Here is a 21,434-nt window from a genome sequence, read left to right as displayed (position 1 = left end):
TACATTTCACTGATCTTAGTAGCAGAAAGCAGGTTTTATTTGTGTCCTTCAAGGCAGCTGTCAATGATCACGTAGCAGAAGTTTCATTTTATATGGCGGTTTGATTTAGGGGGAGGCACTAGTAATTTCTGCAGTTTTCAGGTTTGGCTATTTGTTTCAAGTGTATTAGTCTATAAATAAATCTCTTTGCCAAAAATGTGTCATCTCTCCCATGTCTTATTTGACTAGTAGTTGTTCTGAAATGTTTATTGCTTGCCTACATTTTACGCCCTCCTCTATGTTTAATAACACACATACATTCATTATTAATTTTGGTTGCCTATCCTGACGTGAAGTTAGTTCAGTAGAAAGTATTTGACTTTGTGTGCCATCGAAAGTATTTGACTCTAGTGACAAAATGAAGGAAATTAGAAGGGGGGGGGGAGTATTTCGGCAAGGCCATTTTCTTGCCTGCCGAAATTCTTTGCCCAAGTCTTTTTTCAGGCAACACACCGCAAATCCTGGATTAGTATTACCTGGGAATCAGGTAATACTGGACAGGCAATGTCAGAACTCTTTGGCATACAATGTTTACACCATGTACTGAATATGTTGTGTTAATACTGTATCTTACTTAGCATAAACCATGTACTGTATGTATTACGGTGCTGTATCTTACTTGGCGTAGGCCTTCTCCAGCAGGGCGCTCCAGAACTCAGAGCCCTCGGCTGAGTGAACAAACAGCAGCTTTCCATCCTTCGTTGGCAGCCGGTCATCAATCACCACGTCCACCCACTCACCGAACTGCCAGAACTGAAGAGGACCACAATAGACAACATTCCACATTTCCACTTCAACAAATGAGAAGGATCCACATTGCATTCCAGAACGAAAGAATGGTTTACATTCCAGAACTCTTTGCAGAGAATGGTGCCGGACAAACATTCCAGAACTCTTTGCAGAGAATGGTGCCGGACAAACTTTCCAGAACTCTTTGCAGAGAAGGGTGCCGGACAAACATTCCAGAACTCTTTGCAGAGAATGGTGCTGGAGGGAATAGCGGCAGTTTTATAGGCTCCTGACCATTTGTGCTATTTTGTATATTTTCTTGTACTGATCTGAACTTTTTTTTTGTACATAATGTTTCCGCCATCGTTTCCTATGACCGCAAAGAGCTTCTGGACATCAGAACAGCTATCATTAACCTCGATTTGGGCCAGGACTACTTCAATGAGTCAGAGGCGAAAGACACATGGATTATCCCGGATCAGACCCAAATCCCAGACACTTGATGAAGGAGAAGATGGCTCTATGTTTTTCGTGGCTGTCTATTTACCACCACAAACCAATCAAATCACATTTATTTATATAGCCCTTCTTACATCAGCTGATATCTCAAAGTGCTGAACAGAAACCCAGCCTAAAACCCCAAACAGCAAGCAATGCAGGTGTAGAAGCACGGTGGCTAGGAAAAACTCCCTAGAAAGGCCAAAACCTAGGAAGAAACCTAGAGAGGAACCAGGCTATGAGGGGTGGCCAATGCTTGCAATAACACCGCACAATTGTATAGGGCCGTAAGTAAACAAGAAAATGCTCACCCAGAGGTGGTGACTTTAATGCAGGAAAAATGAAATCCGTTTTACCTAATTTCTACCAGCATGTCACTTGTGCAACTAGAGGTGAAAAAAACTCTAGACCACCTTTACTCCACACACAGAAACATATACAAAGCTCTCCCCTGTCCTCCACTTGGCAAATCTGACCATAACTCTATCCTCCTGATAACTGCTTACAAGCAAAAATCCAAACAGGAAGTATCAGTGACGCACTCAATACAGAAGTGGTCTGATAAAGCGGATGCTAAGCTACAGGACTGTTTCGCTAGCACAGACTGGAATATGTTTCGGGATTCATCCGATGGAATTGAGGAGTTTACCACATCGGTCAGCCGCTCCATTAAAAAGTGCATTGTACGTACTTATCTCTATGGATTACAGACAACATCCGCACCGAGCTAATGACCACAGTTTCTAATGACTAGAGCTGCCGCTTTCAAGGAGCAGGACACTAATTTGTCCGCTTATAAAAAAATCCCACTATGCCCTTCAACGAACCATCAAACAGGCAAAGCGTCAATACAGGACCAAGATCGAATCCTACTACACTGACTCTGATGCTTGTCAGGTGTGGCCCGGGCGTGCAAACTATCATGGATTACAGAGGGAAACCCAGCCGTGAGCTGCCGAGTGATGCGAGCCTATCAGACGAGCTAAATAACTTCTATCCTCGCTTCAAGGCTAGCAACACTGAACCATGCATGAGAGCATCAGCTGTTCCGGATGACGGTGCGATTACGCTCTCCATAGTCGCTGTGAGTATACATCACTGGGGCCTTGCTCCCTGCCATCCAGGACCTCCATACCAGGCGGTGTCAGAGGAAGGTCCTAAAAATGGTCAAAGAATCCAGCCACCCATAGAATTTTCTCTCTGCTACCGCACGGCAAGTGGTACCGATGCACCAAGTTTGGAACCAACAGGACCCTGAACAGCTTCTACCCCCAACCCATAAGACTACTAAATAGTTAGTTAAATTGTTAAAGCTGCATTATATAACTTTTTATGCGACCCGGGCCAAATTCACATAGAAATGTGAGTTATAGATCTGTCATTCTCATTGAAATCAAGTCTACAAAGCAGTTGATCTGTTCTATGTGCACTATTTCTATGCTTCCCAAGTTTCATTTTTGCGTCTTTTACTTTTCGGTTTTGTACACCAGCTTCAAACTGCTGAAAATACACTATGTTCGGTTATGGAAAACATATTTCATCGCGGTTTAGATGGTACAATGATTCTCTATACTATACTTGCTTGTTTTGTCACATAAACTGAAATTAGGGCGAAATATTAGAATTTTAGCAACCAGGAAATGGTGGAGTGATTTCTGTATTGTGCATCTTTAACCAATAGCTACCTCGACTATCTGCATTTACCCTTTTTGCACTAACTCTTTTGACTCACCACATACGCTGCCGTTACTGTTAATTATCTATCCTGTTGCCTAGTCACTTTATGCCTACCTATATGTACATATCTAACTCAATTACCTCGTACCCCTGCACATCAACTCGGTACTGGTACCCCGTGTATATATCCAAGTTATCATTACTCATTGTGTATTTATTCCTCATTATTATTGTTCTACTATTTCTCTCTGCATTGTCGGGAAGGGCCCATAAGCAAAATGTACTCCCTGTCAACAATTGGCGTAAGAATTGGCTGGAGGGAGTTTCCACCACTTCCACACTCCCTGTCAACAATATTGGTGTAAGAATTAGCTGGAGGGAGTTTCTGTTAGATCCATGATGGGGAATGTGCGAGTGCATAAAACCTCCTTCTGACTGACTGAGCTGTCCTCTGCGCTAACCCCAAAGTTTCCCACACCACACCTCTCACTAGGGCCTCCCACCCTAACACAATGGAAACTTCCAGAACTTATCGGTACGTCCCTTAGCTTTCATACCTGATAAGGAATGGTCGCGTCCAGAATCAACCTTGAGATCCACTAGTTTCTATTGTGGTAGGGGTAAAGGGATTGTTTCTAGGGTCTAGGGTGGTAGGGGTAAAGGGATTGTTTCTAGGGTCTAGGGTGGTAGAGGTAAAGGGATTGTTTCTAGGGTCTAGGGTGGTAGAGGTAAAGGGATTGTTTCTAGGGTCTAGGGTGGTAGAGGTAAAGGGATTGTTTCTAGGGTCTAGGGTGGTAGGGGTAAAGGGATTGTTTCTAGGGTCTAGGGTGGTAGAGGTAAAGGGATTGTTTCTAGGGTCTAGGGTGGTAGAGGTAAAGGGATTGTTTCTAGGGTCTAGGGTGGTAGGGGTAAAGGGATTGTTTCTAGGGTCTAGGGTGGTAGGGGTAAAGGGATTGTTTCTAGGGTCTAGGGTGGTAGAGGTAAAGGGATTGTTTCTAGGGTCTAGGGTGGTAGAGGTAAAGGGATTCTTTCTAGGGTCTAGGGTGGTAGAGGTAAAGGGATTGTTTCTAGGGTCTAGGGGTAAAGGGATTGTTTCTAGGGTCTAGGGTGGTAGGGGTAAAGGGATTGTTTCTAGGGTCTAGGGTGGTAGAGGTAAAGGGATTGTTTCTAGGGTCTAGGGTGGTAGGGGTAAAGGGATTGTTTCTAGGGTCTAGGGTGGTAGGGGTAAAGGGATTGCTTCTAGGGTCTAGGGTGGTAGGGGTAAAGGGATTGCTTCTAGGGTCTAGGGTGGTAGGGTTAAAGGGATTGTTTCTAGTGTCTAGGGTGGTAGGGTTAAAGGGATTGTTTCTAGACAATGCTGATATGTGTAGGAGAGCAGCGACTCCTAGTGTCAGTGGTGTAAAGTACTTTAAAGTCGTTTTTTGGGGTATCTGAACTTTACTTGGTGCCGTCTGGTTTGTTTAATATAAGGAATTCTAAATTATTTATACTTTTACTTTTGATACTTAAGTAAATTTTAGCATATATTATATTTAAAACCAAATACTTTGACTTTTACTTAAGTAGTATTTTACTGGGTGACTCACTTTTACTTGAGTCATTTTCTATTAAGGCATCTTTACTTTTACAAAAGAATGAAAATGTAGTACTTTTTCCACCACTGCCCAATGGTAGTGTTGACAGACAGCAGCCTCTCCTAGTGGTAGTGTTGACAGACAGCAGCCTCTCCTAGTGGTAGTGTTGACAGACAGCAGCCTCTCCTAGTGGTAGTGTTGACCGACAGCAGCCTCTCCTAGTGGTAGTGTTGACAGACAGCAGCCTCTCCTAGTGGTAGTGTTGACAGACAGCAGCCTCTCCTAGTGGTAGTGTTGACCGACAGCAGCCTCTCCTAGTGGTAGTGTTGACCGACAGCAGCCTCTCCTAGTGGTAGTGTTGACAGACAGCAGCCTCTCCTAATAATATGTTAATTGTGTAGATAATACTCTTAGAAAACAAAATGGTCCAAACCTCATGAATCTATCATAATTCGTTTAAAAAGGTTATTGGAGTTTTTACCTTGTAGGATGACCTGAATTAGGGTGACTAAATAAATGGAAGGCAGAGAAAGTGGTCAAGAACCTGGATAAAAAGCATTGTGTCAGCCAGTCTGGATGCTGTGAGAGAATTAAGGCTGACAGGCTCACCGTTGAACTCATCATTCTTCTCCAATACGGAAGACATAAAACAATATAGAAGTAAGATGGTAAGATGGATATCGATGTTTAGACATGACGTAGTATTTATGTAGACGCTCTGAGTTTACGCTTTTTATATTAATGCAAAATCAGTTTTAAGATTTATCAGAAAAACAAGCGTATCTCTGTGAAATGTCAACTGAGCGTAACGTAAGCTTTTTTATTTTCAAAGCCTTTTACATTTAATTCAGTTGATGTCATGTTACTGTTGTTTTTTTTTTTTTTGCGACCAGCGGAAATAACTTTGCAGAAAGCTACCACAACATTGTAAATCCTCATAAGTCATGCAGCGACAAAGGGACTATACAAAGCACAGAAACAGTGTTTATCGCGCTGTCCGTGGTGCTGAAGCTGCAACATAATCACCCACATTTCTAGTTTCTTACTTGAAAAGTTCTGTTACCGAAATACATCATTTGTTTAGGAAAAAACATTCCCTATTCCTTTAACCCTTGCTCTCTTTACGTAACACATGTATGCATCGCATGCACGTGACTTATAACATATCATAAATTGGTTAAAACAAACTCCAACACCACAACAGATGTGGCAGCATAATGGATGCAGAGAACATGACAAATAAACTGGAAAAAGGGGTATTGTTTACTGGACCAAGATAAGGCCAGCTGGGATGTATTTTCTGTTTGTCGAGATGAATACCAGTCTATTATTGTGGTGTTGAAGTGCCCGAAGTCGGTATGGTTTGTTCATTGGTTGTGTGGTGCATTGGCACAGAAACCTGTTGGTGAAAAATCCATTACATATACAGTATTTGATTTAATTATAAATATGGTATCAAAATGTAGAAAATATGATTTTCCCCCTAGCTGATCATTGATAGTGTAGTGTAATGAAACAGGCAGGAAGAGTGAGCTTGTCTGTGGTCGGCGAACCCTCAACCTTCTGCCCGTAGCCCTGTATGAGATTGACTGTGGTCGGCGAACCCTCAACCTTCTGGCCCGTAGCCCTGTATGAGATTGACTGTGGTCGGCGAACCCTCAACCTTCTGGCCCGTAGCCCTGTATGAAATTGACTGTGGTCGGCGAACCCTCAACCTTCTGGCCCGTAGCCCTGTATGAGATTGACTGTGGTCGGCGAACCCTCAACCTTCTGGCCCGTAGCCCTGTATGAGATTGACTGTGGTCGGCGAACCCTCAACCTTCTGGCCCGTAGCCCTGTATGAGATTGACTGTGCCACAAAAGCATGCTGAAGTGACAAAGTCCATATCAACATTTTATAAACACAGTCACTACAGTTATTGTTATTTTTGGTGGAAATGTTGGATATTAGGTTTTTAAATTATTGCATCTGAGCTCCTAGAGTGTACGGCTCTCCAAAACATTTTCAAGTATTTTTGGTGGTAAACATTATTCTGAGTTAATTCTGAGGGGGAGGGTGGTCAATTTATTTTACAATACAAGGGGAGGGTCATGTGGAAACATTTGTAATGTTGGGGAGGGAGGGATGGGGGGTGCATTTTTTTAATGACACCTTGAGTTGAACCAGCCCCTCTCCCCTAGTTCATTTAAATCTGTCCCTTAGGTTATGAAATCCTACGGTTTTAGTTTTTTTTGGAAATAATGTTAATGACATGTTAGAGAAAGATGCCACTGAACAATTCAGAACATTAAGAATTATATTGGTCTTGGTAAAAAAATGTATTTTATAACATAAGGAAGTTACATTTCATCACCAAAGCAGCCCGTCTTTTCACCCGCTCTGGGCAGAGTGGGTGGACACCCTAGTCTCAGTTTAACACAATGACCCATCTGGATGGGGGGAAAACGGTGCATATTTTATACAGGGTTGTTGGTAACGTAGCTTGTAGTCAGTTAGATGTAATATGATTACAGAAAAACAAAAACACTTTAATCAGTTACGTTACCAGCAAAAATACAGCTACTTTAATCGAAAGTAACTGAAAGTAATCACATCACATTACTGAGTTTGGGGAATCCAAAAGTAACTAAAAGTAATCACATTACTGAGTTTGGGGAATCCAAAAGTAACTAAGTAATCACATCATGTTACTGAGGGTAATCCAAAAGTAACTGAAAGTAATCACATCATGTTACTGAGTTTGGGTAATCCAAAAGTGACTTAACTGATTGTCCCTTCTCCAGGGTGTATTACACGTCTGACAGAGGATACGCCCTACCTAACTGTGGCTTTGACAAAGGTACTGTATTGTGTTGCGAGCGAACCATGGCCTCTTCATGTGGGTGTTGTTCATACTGTGTCACATAGTTATCTAATACCACAGATATGAGACAACATAAGGCAGGGTTTGAATTATGGTTGTCTCATCCCCAGCCATTCTAGCTTTCTCCAGAATGAGAATAAGGTGTAATGTCTGGCAGGGTTAATTTAAGCTGTATAGTCACATTATATACTGTATAGAGGTCGACCGATTAATCGGAATGGCCGATTAATTAGGGCTGATTTCAAGTTTTCATAACAATCGGACATCGGTATTTTTGGACACCGATTTGGCCGATTTTTTTTTTTAACACCTTTATTTAACTAGGCAAGTCAGTTAAGAACACATTCTTATTTTCAATGATGGCCTAGGAACGGTGGGTTAACTGCCTTGTTCAGGGGCAGAACGACAGATTTTTACCTTGTCAGCTCGGGGATTCAATCTTGCAACTTTACGGTTAACTAGTCCAACGCTCTAACCACCTGCCTTACATTGCACTCCACCAGGAGCCTGCCTGTTACGCGAATGCAGTAAGAAGCCAAGGTAAGTTGCTAGCTAGCATTAAACTTATCTTATAAAAAACAATCAATCAATCAATCATAATCACTAGTTAACTACACATGGTTGATGATATTACTAGTTTATCTAGCGTGTCCTGCGTTGCATATAATCGATGCGGTGCGCATTCGCGAAAAAGGACTGTCGTTGCTCCAACGTGTACCTAACCATAAACATCAATGCCTTTCTTAAAATCAATACACAAGTATATATTTTTAAACCTGCATATTTAGTTAATATTGCCTGCTAACATGAATTTCTTTTAACTAGGGAAAATGTGTCACTTCTCTTGCAACAGAGTCAGGGTATATGCAGCAGTTTGGGCCGCCTGGCTCGTTGCGAACTGTGAAGACTATTTCTTCCTAACAAAGACAGCCGACTTCGCCAAACGGGGGATGATTTAACAAAAGCGCATTTGCGAAAAAAGCACAATCGTTGCACAACTGTAACTAACCATAAACATCAATGCCTTTCTTAAAATCAATACACAGAAGTATATATTTTCAAACCTGCATATTTAGCTAAAGGAAATCCAGGTTAGCAGGCAATATTAACCAGGTGAAATTGTGTCACTTCTCTTGCGTTCATTGCATGCAGAGTCAGGGTATATGCAACAGTTTGGGCCGCCCGGCTCGTTGCGAACTAATTTGCCAGAATTTTACGTAATTATGACATAACATTGAAGGTTGTGCAATGTAACAGGAATATTTAGACTTATGGATGCCATCTGTTAGATAAAATACGGAACGGTTCCGTATTTCACTGAAAGAATAAACGTTTTGTTTTCGAGATGATAGTTTCCGGATTCGACCATATTAATGACCTAAGGCTCGTATTTCTGTGTGTTATTATGTTATAATTAAGTCTATGATTTGATAGAGCAGTCTGACTGAGCGATGGTAGGCACCAGCAGGCTCGTAAGCATTCATTCAAACAGCACTTTCGTGCGTTTTGCCAGCAGCTCTTCGCAATGCTTCAAGCATTGCGCTGTTTATGACTTCTGGCCTATCAACTCCCGAGATTAGGCTGGTGTAACCGATGTGAAATGGCTAGCTAGGTAGCGGGGTGCGCGCTAATAGCGTTTCAAACGTCACTCACTCTGAGACTTGGAGTAGTTGTTCCCCTTGCTCTGCATGGGTAACGCTGCTTCGAGGGTGGCTGTTGTCGATGTGTTCCTGGTTCGAGCCCAGGTAGGAGCGAGGAGAGGGACGGAAGCTATATTGTTACACTGGCAATACTAAAGTGACTATAAGAACATCCAATAGTCAAAGGTATATGAAATACAAATTGTATAGAGAGAAATAGTCCTATAATTCCTATAATAACTACAACCTAAAACTTCTTACCTGGGAATATTGAAGACTCATGTTAAAAGGAACCACCAGCTTTCATATGTTCTCATGTTCTGAGCAAGGAACATAAACGTTAGCTTTCTCACATGGCACATATTGCACTTTTACTTTCTTCTCCAACACTTTGTTTTTGCATTATTTAAACCAAATTGAACATGTTTCATTATTTATTTGAGGCTAAATTGATTTTATTGATGTATTATATTAAGTTAAAATAAGTGTTCATCCAGTATTGTTGTAATTGTCATTATTACAAATAAATAAAAATAAATAAAATCAGCCGATTAATCGGCACCGGGTTTTTTGGTCCTCCAATAATCGGTATCGGTATCGGCGTTGAAAAATCATAATCAGTCGACCTCTAATACTGTATACACAATATAGCACCAAATGGCACTGTTTCTTTCATAGCAGTGGTATTCAAAGTCGGGGTCGGGGGGGAACTGCAGTTCGGTTGCCAAAATTTAAAATAAAATAATAAATGAACATTTTAGGAACAGAAAATTCAGAGTACAAATTATTGTCTGGGAAAGATAATTTTGAAAAATATAATAATAATTAATAAAACTATTGAGTAAATGCATTTATTGGTTTATTTTCATATTGATAAGAGATTAAAATGTAATGAATTGAAGGTTATTTGTTGATGTAAAAATGTAGGGATTATAAGGTTGAGTCATTAAAATGTATGCACTTACTAATGTAAATCTCTCTGGATAAGAGCGTCTGCTAAATTACGTAAATGTAAATTCGATTTGGGGTGGGGTCGGGATCGCGGGAAGGTCATGGAGAAAATAACAGTAATTCTGGTGGAAAGAAATTTGACCCCCTGCTGAAAAGGTTTGAATATGGCTGTTTTATAGAGAGCCTAATCAAAAGTAATGCACACGTTGCCATTTTGTGATCCAGCCTGTAACTCTAGAATTTGAGCTTATCTCTACCTGGAAGTGAAAGATCCCAGCGTACTCTCCACGTCCAAAGCCTTGTCCTTCAGGAACGACCCGGGCCATCACATCTTCATTCAGGGTTAGAGAGGCAATGGCTGCCAGGAGCCAGCAGTCACCTGCAGAGAACAGAGAGGAGACACATGTTTGGTATGTGTGGGTGTGTGTGTGTGTGTGTGTGTGTCTAAAGATGAGTTATGCAAAATGAGTCAAATGATCAACACATCTCCCTCTGGGCGGGCCCCGTCCCTAACCTGGCTAAACATGGCTTAACTACCGTGTTTACGATAAGCGAGTGAGGCGTTCATTCTAGTTTAACTGGTTTAGTCGACTCCGGCCATTGCTCTCTCAAACTCTCACGCTATAGAATATGCTGTCTGAGAGACAGACCTGAGCACCGCTATTTACTGTCAACTAACACGACTGGTTAGAGCACAGTGTACTAGCTTACCCTGCTCTGGGTTAGAACAGTGTACTAGCTTACTCTGCTCTGGGTTAGAACAGTGTACTAGTTTACCCTGCTCTGGGTTAGAACAGTGTACTAGCTTACCCTGCTCTGGGTTAGAACAGTGTACTAGCTTACCCTGCTCTAGGTTAGAACAGTGTACTAGCTTACCCTGCTCTGGGTTAGAACAGTGTACTAGCTTACCCTGCTCTGGGTTAGAACAGTGTACTAGTTTACCCTGCTCTGGGTTAGAACAGTGTACTAGTTTACCCTGCTCTGGGTTAGAACAGTGTACTAGTTTACCCTGCTCTGGGTTAGAGCACAGTGTACTAGTTTACCCTGCTCTGGGTTAGAGCACAGTGTACTACTTTACCCTGCTCTGGGTTAGAGCACAGTGTACTACTTTACCCTGCTCTGGGTTAGAGCACAGTGTACTACTTGTGTACTAGTTTACCCTGCTCTGGGTTAGAACAGTGTACTAGTTTACCCTGCTCTGGGTTAGAGCAGTGTACTAGTTTACCCTGCTCTGGGTTAGAGCACAGTGTACTAGTTTACCCTGCTCTGGGTTAGAGCACAGTGTACTAGTTTACCCTGCTCTGGGTTAGAGCACAGTGTACTAGTTTACCCTGCTCTGGGTTAGAACAGTGTACTAGTTTACCCTGCTCTGGGTTAGAGCACAGTGTACTAGTTTACCCTGCTCTGGGTTAGAGCACAGTGTACTAGTTTACCCTGCTCTGGGTTAGAGCACAGTGTACTAGTTTACCCTGCTCTGGGTTAGAGCACAGTGTACTAGTTTACCCTGCTCTGGGTTAGAACAGTGTACTAGTTTACCCTGCTCTGGGTTAGAACAGTGTACTAGTTTACCCTGCTCTAGGCAACTGTTTGCTTGTACCACACACACACACACACACACACACACACACACACACACACACACACACACACACACACACACACCGAAGAGAAGAAGATGATTTAACGGTTGAGGTTGAGGCTTCACTACACTAGTGGTTAGAGTGTAGGGGCGGCAGGTAGTCTAGTGGTTAGAGTGTAGGGACGGCAGGTAGCCTAGTGGTTAGAGTGTAGGGACGGCAGGTAGCCTAGTGGTTAGAGTGTAGGGACGGCAGGTAGCCTAGTGGTTAGAGTGTAGGGACGGCAGGTAGACTAGTGGTTAGAGTGTGGGACGGCAGGTAGCCTAGTGGTTAGAGTGTAGGGACGGCAGGTAGCCTAGTGGTTAGAGTGTAGGGACGGCAGGTAGCCTAGTGGTTAGAGTGTAGGGACGGCAGGTAGCCTAGTGGTTAGAGTGTAGGGACGGCAGGTAGCCTAGTGGTTAGAGTGTAGGGACGGCAGGTAGCCTAGTGGTTAGAGTGTAGGGACGGCAGGTAGCCTAGTGGTTAGAGTGTAGGGACGGCAGGTAGCCTAGTGGTTAGAGTGTAGGGACGGCAGGTAGCCTAGTGGTTAGAGTGTAGGGGCGGCAGGTAGCCTAGTGGTTAGAGTGTAGGGACGGCAGGTAGCCTAGTGGTTAGAGTGGAGGGATGGCAGGTAGCCTAGTGGTTAGAGTGTAGGGGCGGCAGGTAGCCTAGTGGTTAGAGTGTAGGGACGGCAGGTAGCCTAGTGGTTAGAGTGTAGGGACGGCAGGTAGCCTAGTGGTTAGAGTGTAGGGACGGCAGGTAGCCTAGTGGTTAGAGCGTTGGACTAGTAACCGTAAAGGTTGCAAGATCGAATCCTCAAGCCAACAAGGTACAAATCTGTCGTACTGCCCCTGAACAAGGCAGTTAACCCACTGTTCCTAGGCTGTCATTGAAAATAAGAATTTGTTCTTAACTGACTTGCCCTAGTTAAATAAAAGGTTAAAATAAATAAACTTAACATGAAGACTAAATTGACATTTTCAAAGGAATAGATGAGCTTTCCAGTAAATGGTTTGATTAGGACTTCAGGTAACCCTTTACTTGGATAGTCATTAGAGCATCTACAGATGGACTATCTACAGATGGACTATCTACAGATGGACTATCTACAGATGGACTATCTACAGATGGACTATCAGTAACATTTTCAGTATCTACTAACTCTAACGCTAGCCCTTACTCTAAACTTAACCCTTATCCTAAGCCTAAACTTAACCCCTTAGCCCTTACCCTAACCTTAGCCCTAACCTTATCAAGCAGTTGGTTATCAACAGAGAGTTTGTTGATAGTATGACCATCTGTCGATCATCTATATGAGACTATCCACATAAAGAGTGACCGGACTTCCTCCCAGCATGCTTACTGGATTGGTTTCCATATAAATATATTCCTGTTGTAAATGTTTTATTTAACCTTTATTTAAACTAGGCAAGTCAGTTAAGAACAAATTCCTATTTACAATGACGGCCTACTCCGGCCAAACCCGGACGACGCTGGGACAATTGTGCGCCGGCCCTATGGGACTCCCAATCACGGATGTGATACAGCCTGGATTCGAACCAGGTACTATAGTGACACCTCTTGCACTGAGATGCAGTGCCTTAGACCGCTGAGTCCTTATTATACCTCGTGAGAGAGAATACAACCTGAGATGGAGGCTATTCATTGGTAGTCTAGGAAAACAAATCACCTTAAAGAAATAACTGTTTAAAGCAACAACTGGTTGTGCTATTACATCAATCACATTTACTTTGACTACAATACCATCTCTTCCTCAAAGATGAAAGCATGGACACTGTTGCAAACTGGCCCTGTGGTTTTGGTATGGTTCCTGTTTTGCTTCCGGAAATAAAGGAAAACTTACCCAGACCTCCTATTATAAAGGTAGACTTACCCAGACCTCCTATTATAAAGGTAGACTTACCCAGACCTCCTAATATAAAAGGCAGACTTACCCAGACCTCCTAATATAAAAGGCAGACTTACCCAGACCTCCTAATATAAAAGGAAGACTTACCTAGACCTCCTAATATAAAGGTAAACTTACCAAGACCTATTATAAAGGTAGATATACCCAGACCTCCTATTATAAAGGTAGACTTACCCAGACCTATTATAAAGGTAGACTTACCCAGACCTATTATAAAAGGTAGACTTACCCAGACCTCCTTGGCAGATGTCGGTTCTCGTGGCTCCACCAATGATGAATTCTGGGTTGGACACCAGTTCCTATTCAGGGAGGGATCAAAACACAAGTAAGACTGTGAAAGATATACTGAGAACTTCAATAAAAGTAACACACAAAATATGACAAATTTGAGGCCAATCTTTGCAGCCCTGTTTACAGTCATACACTATCTTTACTCAGGGAGATAATGTATGTACACATGAGTTAGCCTAGACATGGAGTTGATCTACTGTCAACACTACCACAGCCAAAACCTGTAGGATCAGATCAGATCTACCACAGCCAAAACCTGTAGGATCAGATCAGATCTACCACAGCCAAAACCTGTAGGATCAGATCTACCACAGCCAAAACCTGTAGGATCAGATCAGATCTACCGCAGCCAAAACCTGTAGGATCAGATCAGGTCTACCGCAGCCAAAACCTGTAGGATCAGATCAGGTCTACCGCAGCCAAAACCTGTAGGATCAGATCAGATCTACCGCAGCCAAAACCTGTAGGATCAGATCTACCGCAGTCAAAACCTGTAGGATCGATCAGATCAGATCTACCGCAGCCAAAACCTGTAGGATCAGATCAAATCTACCGCAGACAAAACCTGTAGGATCAGATCAGATCTACCGCAGCCAAAACCTGTAGGATCAGATCAGATCTACTGCAGCCAAAACCTGTAGGATCAGATCAGATCTACCGCAGCCAAAACCTGTAGGATCAGATCAGATCTACAACAGCCAAAACCTGTAGGATCAGATCTACCACAGCCAAAACCTGTAGGATCAGATCAGATCTACCACAGCCAAAACCTGTAGGATCAGATCAGATCTACCGCAGCCAAAACCTGTAGGATCAGATCAGATGTGTAACTCTAAAGATTCATACAAATAGCTGGATGAGTCATTCTGGCCGGTCATTGATTTAACCCAAGATATGAGTTGCTTTAGGTAGAAAATAATATTGCAATGTGAACGGATTTACACCGATTAGCCATAGGGTATCAAAAAGGACACGCATCCGGACTCGCCCATCTAAAAACGACTAACACTTGCTACAGCGATTGTTTTTCCAGTGATAGGAAAAACTTTTTAATAACACTTTGGTCTATTTGTATATATATATATATATTTTTTTTTTAAGTGCAGTGAACTTCTAGTCATAGAGCAGACACTTCAATCATGCGTAAATGCAGAGAGTATAAGAGGCGCAGTAACTTACCCCAGGTCGCTTCCATTGCACACCTCTGGTTTTGGAAGTATTCGGGCCAAGCTCTTTGAAACCGAGCGACTCTGGTGCAGCTGGAAAAGTGCAATCCGTAAATATTGAACCTTTTCTCAGACACTCGCTCCTTAGAGATTGGAAGTCTTGGTTTAGGTACTTTGACGCGTTGGCATTAGTGCCAAACCCAGCGGCCAATGCCCTCTTCTTGGCCAACGTAGATGCCACCCCAGCCATTGTGGAAGTCTGCGTTGACACAGTGAAGAGGAAAATAGTTGGGCTGGTGGAATAGTAAAAAAAATCTTCTCCTCCGCCCCTAGAGTTTCAGGCGTGGTCTGCAAGTCCGTGCAAGTTATTATTATTATTTTTTACAATGTTTACATAGATTTCTATGACCGGAACTAATCAGGAACTGTTCATTTCGTCAACGTTTACCAGTTCAAAAGTATTTATTGTGAAAATAAACACTGAAGATCAACCACTCCGGATGTACACTCATCTGGAATTGAAATAATCTTTTTGAACATCATATGGGTGGATTAATATAAAGACTGAGTCAATTCTCTAATTTATTCCATGCTATGAACATACAGGTAGACAGCCACAGGTGTGCGGTTGATGGCCGAAAGATGTCGCTCTACCCTACGACTTGTGGACGTTCATGCCACATCTGGCCAACCTGTTGCAGTAATAATGTCTACCAGCAGGGGGCATTAGCCATCAGCCGTTACTAGGCCTCAATGACAGCCAGGCGTTACAGTAGTGACCACCACCAAGTGACTTGCACTTCCGAACAGTAAAATATTGTCACAATAGCTAACTCGACAAATAGAACCACATGACCTGCCTGATAAAGAAAGGAACAACTTCCATAAATGAAAAGTTATGCTGCCCTTATAGAGTACCACAGTATGAGTCATAATACCCATAAAACCTAGCGGTCAAACACAGAAATAGTTCCAATCGTTTTTCCAGCATTACTTTTTCCTATAGGGGATTTAAGAAACACTTCAAATAAGGGCTGTGTTTCACGTAGGCTTACCCAGGTGTGACGTTTTGATAACCATGTAAATCTTTCTCAGACAAGGTGACTTTTATCAATATTAGCGTTTCAAAAATGCTATGTTAATTAGCTGCTAATGGGCCATGATGATTTGGATGAGACTGCTGAATCGAAGGACAAAGTTAAGAATCTCTGGATTAAACATCTGTTAGCTAAATTTAGTAAAGAATAAATTGGCATAATTTGTTTAAATGGACATCTGTGAACTGTCTTGGGAAAGTTTTTCATTTACAGAATAACTGTTATCTAGCTAGCTAGCTCATGGTTAGCTAGCTAAACTCAGCAAAAAAATAAATGTCCCTTTTTCAGGACCATGTCTTTCAAAGAACTTCACATATCTTCATTGTAAAGGGTTTGAACACTGTTTTCCATGCTTGTTCAATGAACCATAAACAATTAATGAACATGCACCTGTGGAACGGTCGTTAAGACACTAACAGCTTACAGACGGTAGGCAATTAAGGTCACAGTTATGAAAACTTAGGACACTAAAGAGACCTTTCTACTGACTCTGAAAAACACCAAAAGAAAGATGCCCAGGGTCCCTGCTCATCTGCGTGAACATGCTTTAGGCATGCTGCAAGGAGGCATGAGGACTGCAGATGTGGCCAGGGCAATAAATTGCAATGTCCGTACTGTGAGACGCCTAAGACAGCACTACAGGGAGACAGGACGGACAGCTGTTTGTCCTCGCAGTGGCAGACCACGTGTAACAACACCTGCACAGGATCGGTACATCCGAACATCACACCTGCGGGACAGGTACAGGATGGCAACAACAACTGCCCTAGGTACACCAGGAACGCACAATCCCTCCATCAGTGCTCAGACTGTCTGCAATAGGCTGAGAGAGGCTGGACTGAGGGCTTGTAGGCCTGTTGTAAGGCAGGTCCTCACCAGACATCACCGGCAACAGCGTCGCCTATGGGCACAAACCCACCGTCGCTGGACCAGACAGGACTGGCAAAAAGTGCTCTTCACTGACGAGTCGCAGTTTTGTCTCACCAAGGTTCATGGTCGGATTCGCGTTTATCGTCGAAGGAATGAGCGTTACACCGAGTCCTGTACTCTGGAGCGGGATCGATTTGGAGGTGGAGGGTCCGTCATGGTCTGGGGCGGTGTGTCACAGCACCATCGGACTGAGCTTGTTGTCATTGCAGGCAATCTCAACGCTCTGCGTTAAAGGGAAGACATCCTCCTCCCTCATGTGGTACCCTTCCTGCAGGCTCATCCTGACATGACCCCCCAGCATGACAATGCCACCAGCCATACTGCTCGTTCTGTGCTTGATTTCCTGCAAGACAGGAATGTCAGTGTTCTGCCATGGCCAGCAAAGAGCCCGGATCTCAATCCCATTGAGCACGTCTGGGACCTGTTGGATTAGAGGGTGAGGGCTAAGGCCATTCCCCCCAGATATGTCCGGAAACTTGCAAGTGCCTTGGTGGAAGAGTGAGGTAACATCTCACAGCAAGAACTGGCAAATCTGGTGCAGTCCATGAGGAGGAGATGCACTGCAGTACTTAATGCAGCTGGTGGCCACATCAGATACTGACTGTTACTTTTGATTTTGACCCCCCCCCCCCCTGTTCAGGGACACATTATTCAATTTCTGTTAGTCACATGTCTGTGGATCTTGTTCAGTTTATGTCTCAGTTGTTGAATCTTATGTTCATACAAATATTTACACATGTTATGTTTGCTGAAAATAAACGCAGTTCACAGTGAGAGGACGTTTTGTTGTTGTTGCTGAGTTTAGTTAGTTTAGTAGGCTGGCTAGATGAGCCGTCTATTTGTCTTTCCATTTAAATGCATGAGAAATTCATAGATGGACTGATTAGCATCTCTTGAGTCAAGAGTGTGCTTACTTTACTGCAGGAAGACGTTGGTCTGTTTGCTGTTACCCTTTAGACAGCAGATCATTAGTATAGCTAGCTACTAGGCAAGGTAATGTAACCATATTTAGTCCTACCTGCTGTGGTGAGTTTTAAATTAGTTGGTATTCAAACGTTTGTTTTTGAGGTAGAATTACTGTCACCTTATTGACGTCAAATTGCGAACCTTACTTGCAGCACCTTAATTGGGGAGGACGACTCATAATAATGGCTGGAACAGAGTGAATGGAATGGCACCAAACACATCACAAACTTATTTACCATGTATTTGATGCCACTCCATTCCAGACATTATTATGAGCCGTCCTCCCCTCACCAGCCTCCTGTGATTTGCATCTTGTCTATTCCAGATCCAATGGGTGTGCCTGAGTCTTATCACCTCTCAACTAGTTGTTTCAACCTGGTACACGATTCTCCTGCTTTGGTCTGGTTTAGTCATTGCAGGAGTGTGTGAAGGGTTTTGTCCCAGCCCTGCTCTAACACCTGATTTAAATCATCAACATAACGAATCACGGCGATAGGCTATGATTTGTAATCAGGTATGGGCTGGAACAAAAGCTTATACACACTCCTGCCATTCAGACCTAGAGATGTCCACCCTTTATAAATCTTTATTCTGTACTATGGGTACAGTTGGGGAGGGATTCATTTTGATGGTATTGATATATAACGCTCAAGTTGAACTTGAACTTCTAGACAGATGCCAAGTCAGCGGCTGCTAAGAAGGGAACATCAGCGGACCAGAAGACTGTCAGGTGAGTAGTATTGTTTGGTACTGTATGTACCTTTAGGTTCCATTCCATGTGTACACTATTGGACTGGCCTGTGTGGTACAGTCTTTCATATGTGCAGTAGTTTGTTGCATCGTATTGCTTAGTTTATAATTTGTGTTAACTCTGAATTCAGTCTAAGCCATAGATTGGTTACTTCCTCCATGTTGTCCTTTACCTTTTAGAGATGCAGACCCAAAGACATTCAAGCAGCACTTTGAGAGCAAGCATCCCAAGACTCAAATGGACCAACAGCAGTGGGGTAAGATTCTTCCATCATTCTCACACACAGTAGACATAGTGTAAACCACCATGTTGCCAACAAAATGCTGTCCTCATTGCTTAACTTGTATTGTGTGTATGGCTCAATCTGTGGAAATGCTGTGATCACTCATCGTCTTTAATGTTGTGATGCACAGACACACCATGACCACGGTTTGAATGCTGCAACCGAGACGGAACAACGTCGAGAGACACACGCTGAGACCCCGAGTATGACTGGACATGCAGTGGTGTAAAAATACTTTAAAGTACTACTTAAGTCGTTTTTTGGAGTATCTGTACTTTACTATTTATAGTTCAAGTCAGAAGTTTACATAAACTTAGGTTGGAGTCATTAAAACTAGTTGTTCAACCACAAATTTCTTGTTAACAAACTATAGTTTTGTCAAGTCAGTTAGGACATCTACTTTGTGCATGACACAAGTCATCTTTCCAACAATTGTTTACAGACAGATTATTTCACGTATAATTCACTGTATCACAAATCCAGTGGGTCAGAAGTTTACATACACTAAGTTGACTGTGCCTTTAAACAGCTTGGAAAATTCCAGAAAATAATGTCATGGCTTTAGAAGCTTCTGATAGGCTAATTGGCATCATTTGAGTCAATTGGAGGTGTACCTGTGAATGTATTTCAAGGCCTACCTTCAAACTCAGTGCCTGTTTGCTTGACATCTTGGGAAAATCCAAAGAAATCAGCCAAGACCTCAGAAAAACAATTGTAGACCTCCACAAGTCTGGTTCATCCTTGGGAGCAATTTCCAAACGCCTGGTGGTATGCTGGATGAAACAGGTACAAAAGTATCTACATCCACTGTAAAACGAGTCCTATATCGACATAACTGCTCAGCAAGGAAGAAGCCACTGCTCCAAAACCGCCATAAAAAAGCCAGACTACAGTTTTCAACTGCACATGAAGACAAATATTATACTTTTTGGAGAAATGTCATCTGGTCTGATGAATCAAAAATAGAACTGTTTGGCCATAATGACCATCGTTATGTTTAGAGGAAAAAGGGGGACGCTTGCAAGCCGAAGAACACCATCCCAACCGTGAATCACAGGGGTGGCAGCATCATGTTGTGGAGGTGCTTTGCTGCAGGAGGGACTGGTGCACTTCACAAAATAGATGGCATCATGAGGTAGGAAAATTATGTGGATATATTGAAGCAACATCTCAAGACATCAGTCAGGAAGTTAAAGCTTGGTCGCAAATGGGTCTTCCAAATAGACAATGACCCCCAAGCATACTTCCAAAGTTGTGGCAAAATGGCTTAAGGACAACAAAGTCAATGTATTGGAGTGGCCATCACAAAGCCCTGACCTCAATCCAATAGAAAATTTGTGGGCGACACTGCAAAAGCTTGTGCGAGCAAGGAGGCCTACAAAACTATTTGGCTAAGGTGTATGTAAACTTCCGACTTCAACTGTATATTTTGACTACTTTTACTTCACTACATTCCTACAGAAAATGATGTGCTTTTTACTCCGTACATTTTCCCTGACACCCAAAAGTACTCGTTACATTTTGACAGGAAAATGGTCTAATTCACACACTTATCAAGAGAACATCTCTGGTCATCCCTACTGTCTCTGATCTGGCGGACTCACTAAACACGCATGCTTTGTTTATTATGTCTGAGTGTTGGAATGTGTCCCTGGCTATCCAGGGTTGACCATGGAATAAACATGTTATGTTCATTCCATGGCCAACCATCCCTGTAGCAACCCCTTATTCCACACTATGCCTTTTATGCCCCGTGGTCCCTCAACTTCGGACATTTTGAAACTCTCAATCATATCTTTATTAACCCACCCTACCTACACCCATTCTCCCAAATACTGCTTCTTTCGCTTGTTCATCTCCTGATGTGATAGCATCTAGACTCAGTAACACGTTTTTAAAGGTGTTGTGGTGTACTCTTTTTGCTACCTTTTCTTCACCTGTGTAATGCTGTTCTGCTTATTCTGGGGTTCAGACTGAATACAGTGGTAATCATAGTTACTATGGTGATCTATGTCCCAGGTTTGTGGCATTGATGAATAATCGTTTAATATTTTCTTCAAGTCAGATGTTTAAGTTATGTATGTAAGGCATATCTATGCATTTTTTACTATTTTTATTTCTTTAAAACAATGTAATGGTTAGAGTTCAGGTGTTGGATGTGATTGATGGGTGACTTGGTGCATTCTTGTCAAATAAATCTGATGATATATTCATGATTATGGATACATTCTGCAATGAGTTAATCTGTCATTGAATCTGCAACAGAACATGTCAACAAGTTAGTTCTGAGTTGCTTAAATACAGCAGTGCATTCTGACACCATGAATTTAAATAGATTTCATCCACAGGAGGTTGGTGGCACCTTAATTGGGGAGGAATGGTAATGAATGGAACAGAATAAGTGGAATGGTATCAAAGATGCCATTCCATTG

At 42.5% G+C, this 21,434-nt stretch overlaps 1 protein-coding gene and 1 long non-coding RNA gene across 2 annotated transcripts in view; one reads left to right on the top strand and one right to left on the bottom strand.

The window, feature by feature from the left end:
* Window positions 1–15,281, bottom strand: part of LOC106578800 (calpain-2 catalytic subunit) — a 34,862-nt gene extending 19,581 nt beyond the window's left edge. The window contains exons 1-4 of the mRNA XM_045702300.2: window positions 14,989–15,281; window positions 13,748–13,817; window positions 10,230–10,351; window positions 659–792 (exon numbers count right to left, since the gene is read on the bottom strand). Of these exons, the coding sequence (XP_045558256.1) occupies window positions 659–792; window positions 10,230–10,351; window positions 13,748–13,817; window positions 14,989–15,225 (563 nt within the window). The 5' untranslated portion in view covers window positions 15,226–15,281. The remainder of the gene's footprint in view (window positions 1–658; window positions 793–10,229; window positions 10,352–13,747; window positions 13,818–14,988) is intronic.
* Window positions 15,282–18,018: 2,737 nt separating this feature from the next.
* Window positions 18,019–21,199, top strand: LOC123728949 (uncharacterized). The gene is made up of 3 exons (XR_006760634.2): window positions 18,019–18,698; window positions 18,899–18,975; window positions 19,133–21,199. It is a non-coding gene; the product is annotated as an uncharacterized LOC123728949 (long non-coding RNA).
* Window positions 21,200–21,434: the final 235 nt, after the last annotated feature.

This window comes from Salmo salar, chromosome 19, assembly GCF_965601325.2.
Source record: "Salmo salar chromosome 19, fSalSal1, whole genome shotgun sequence".
In the NCBI taxonomy this organism is placed as follows: domain Eukaryota; kingdom Metazoa; phylum Chordata; class Actinopteri; order Salmoniformes; family Salmonidae; genus Salmo; species Salmo salar.
The sequence above is the reverse complement of the archived record's forward strand: the minus strand, read 5'-3'. Positions and strand labels throughout refer to the sequence as shown.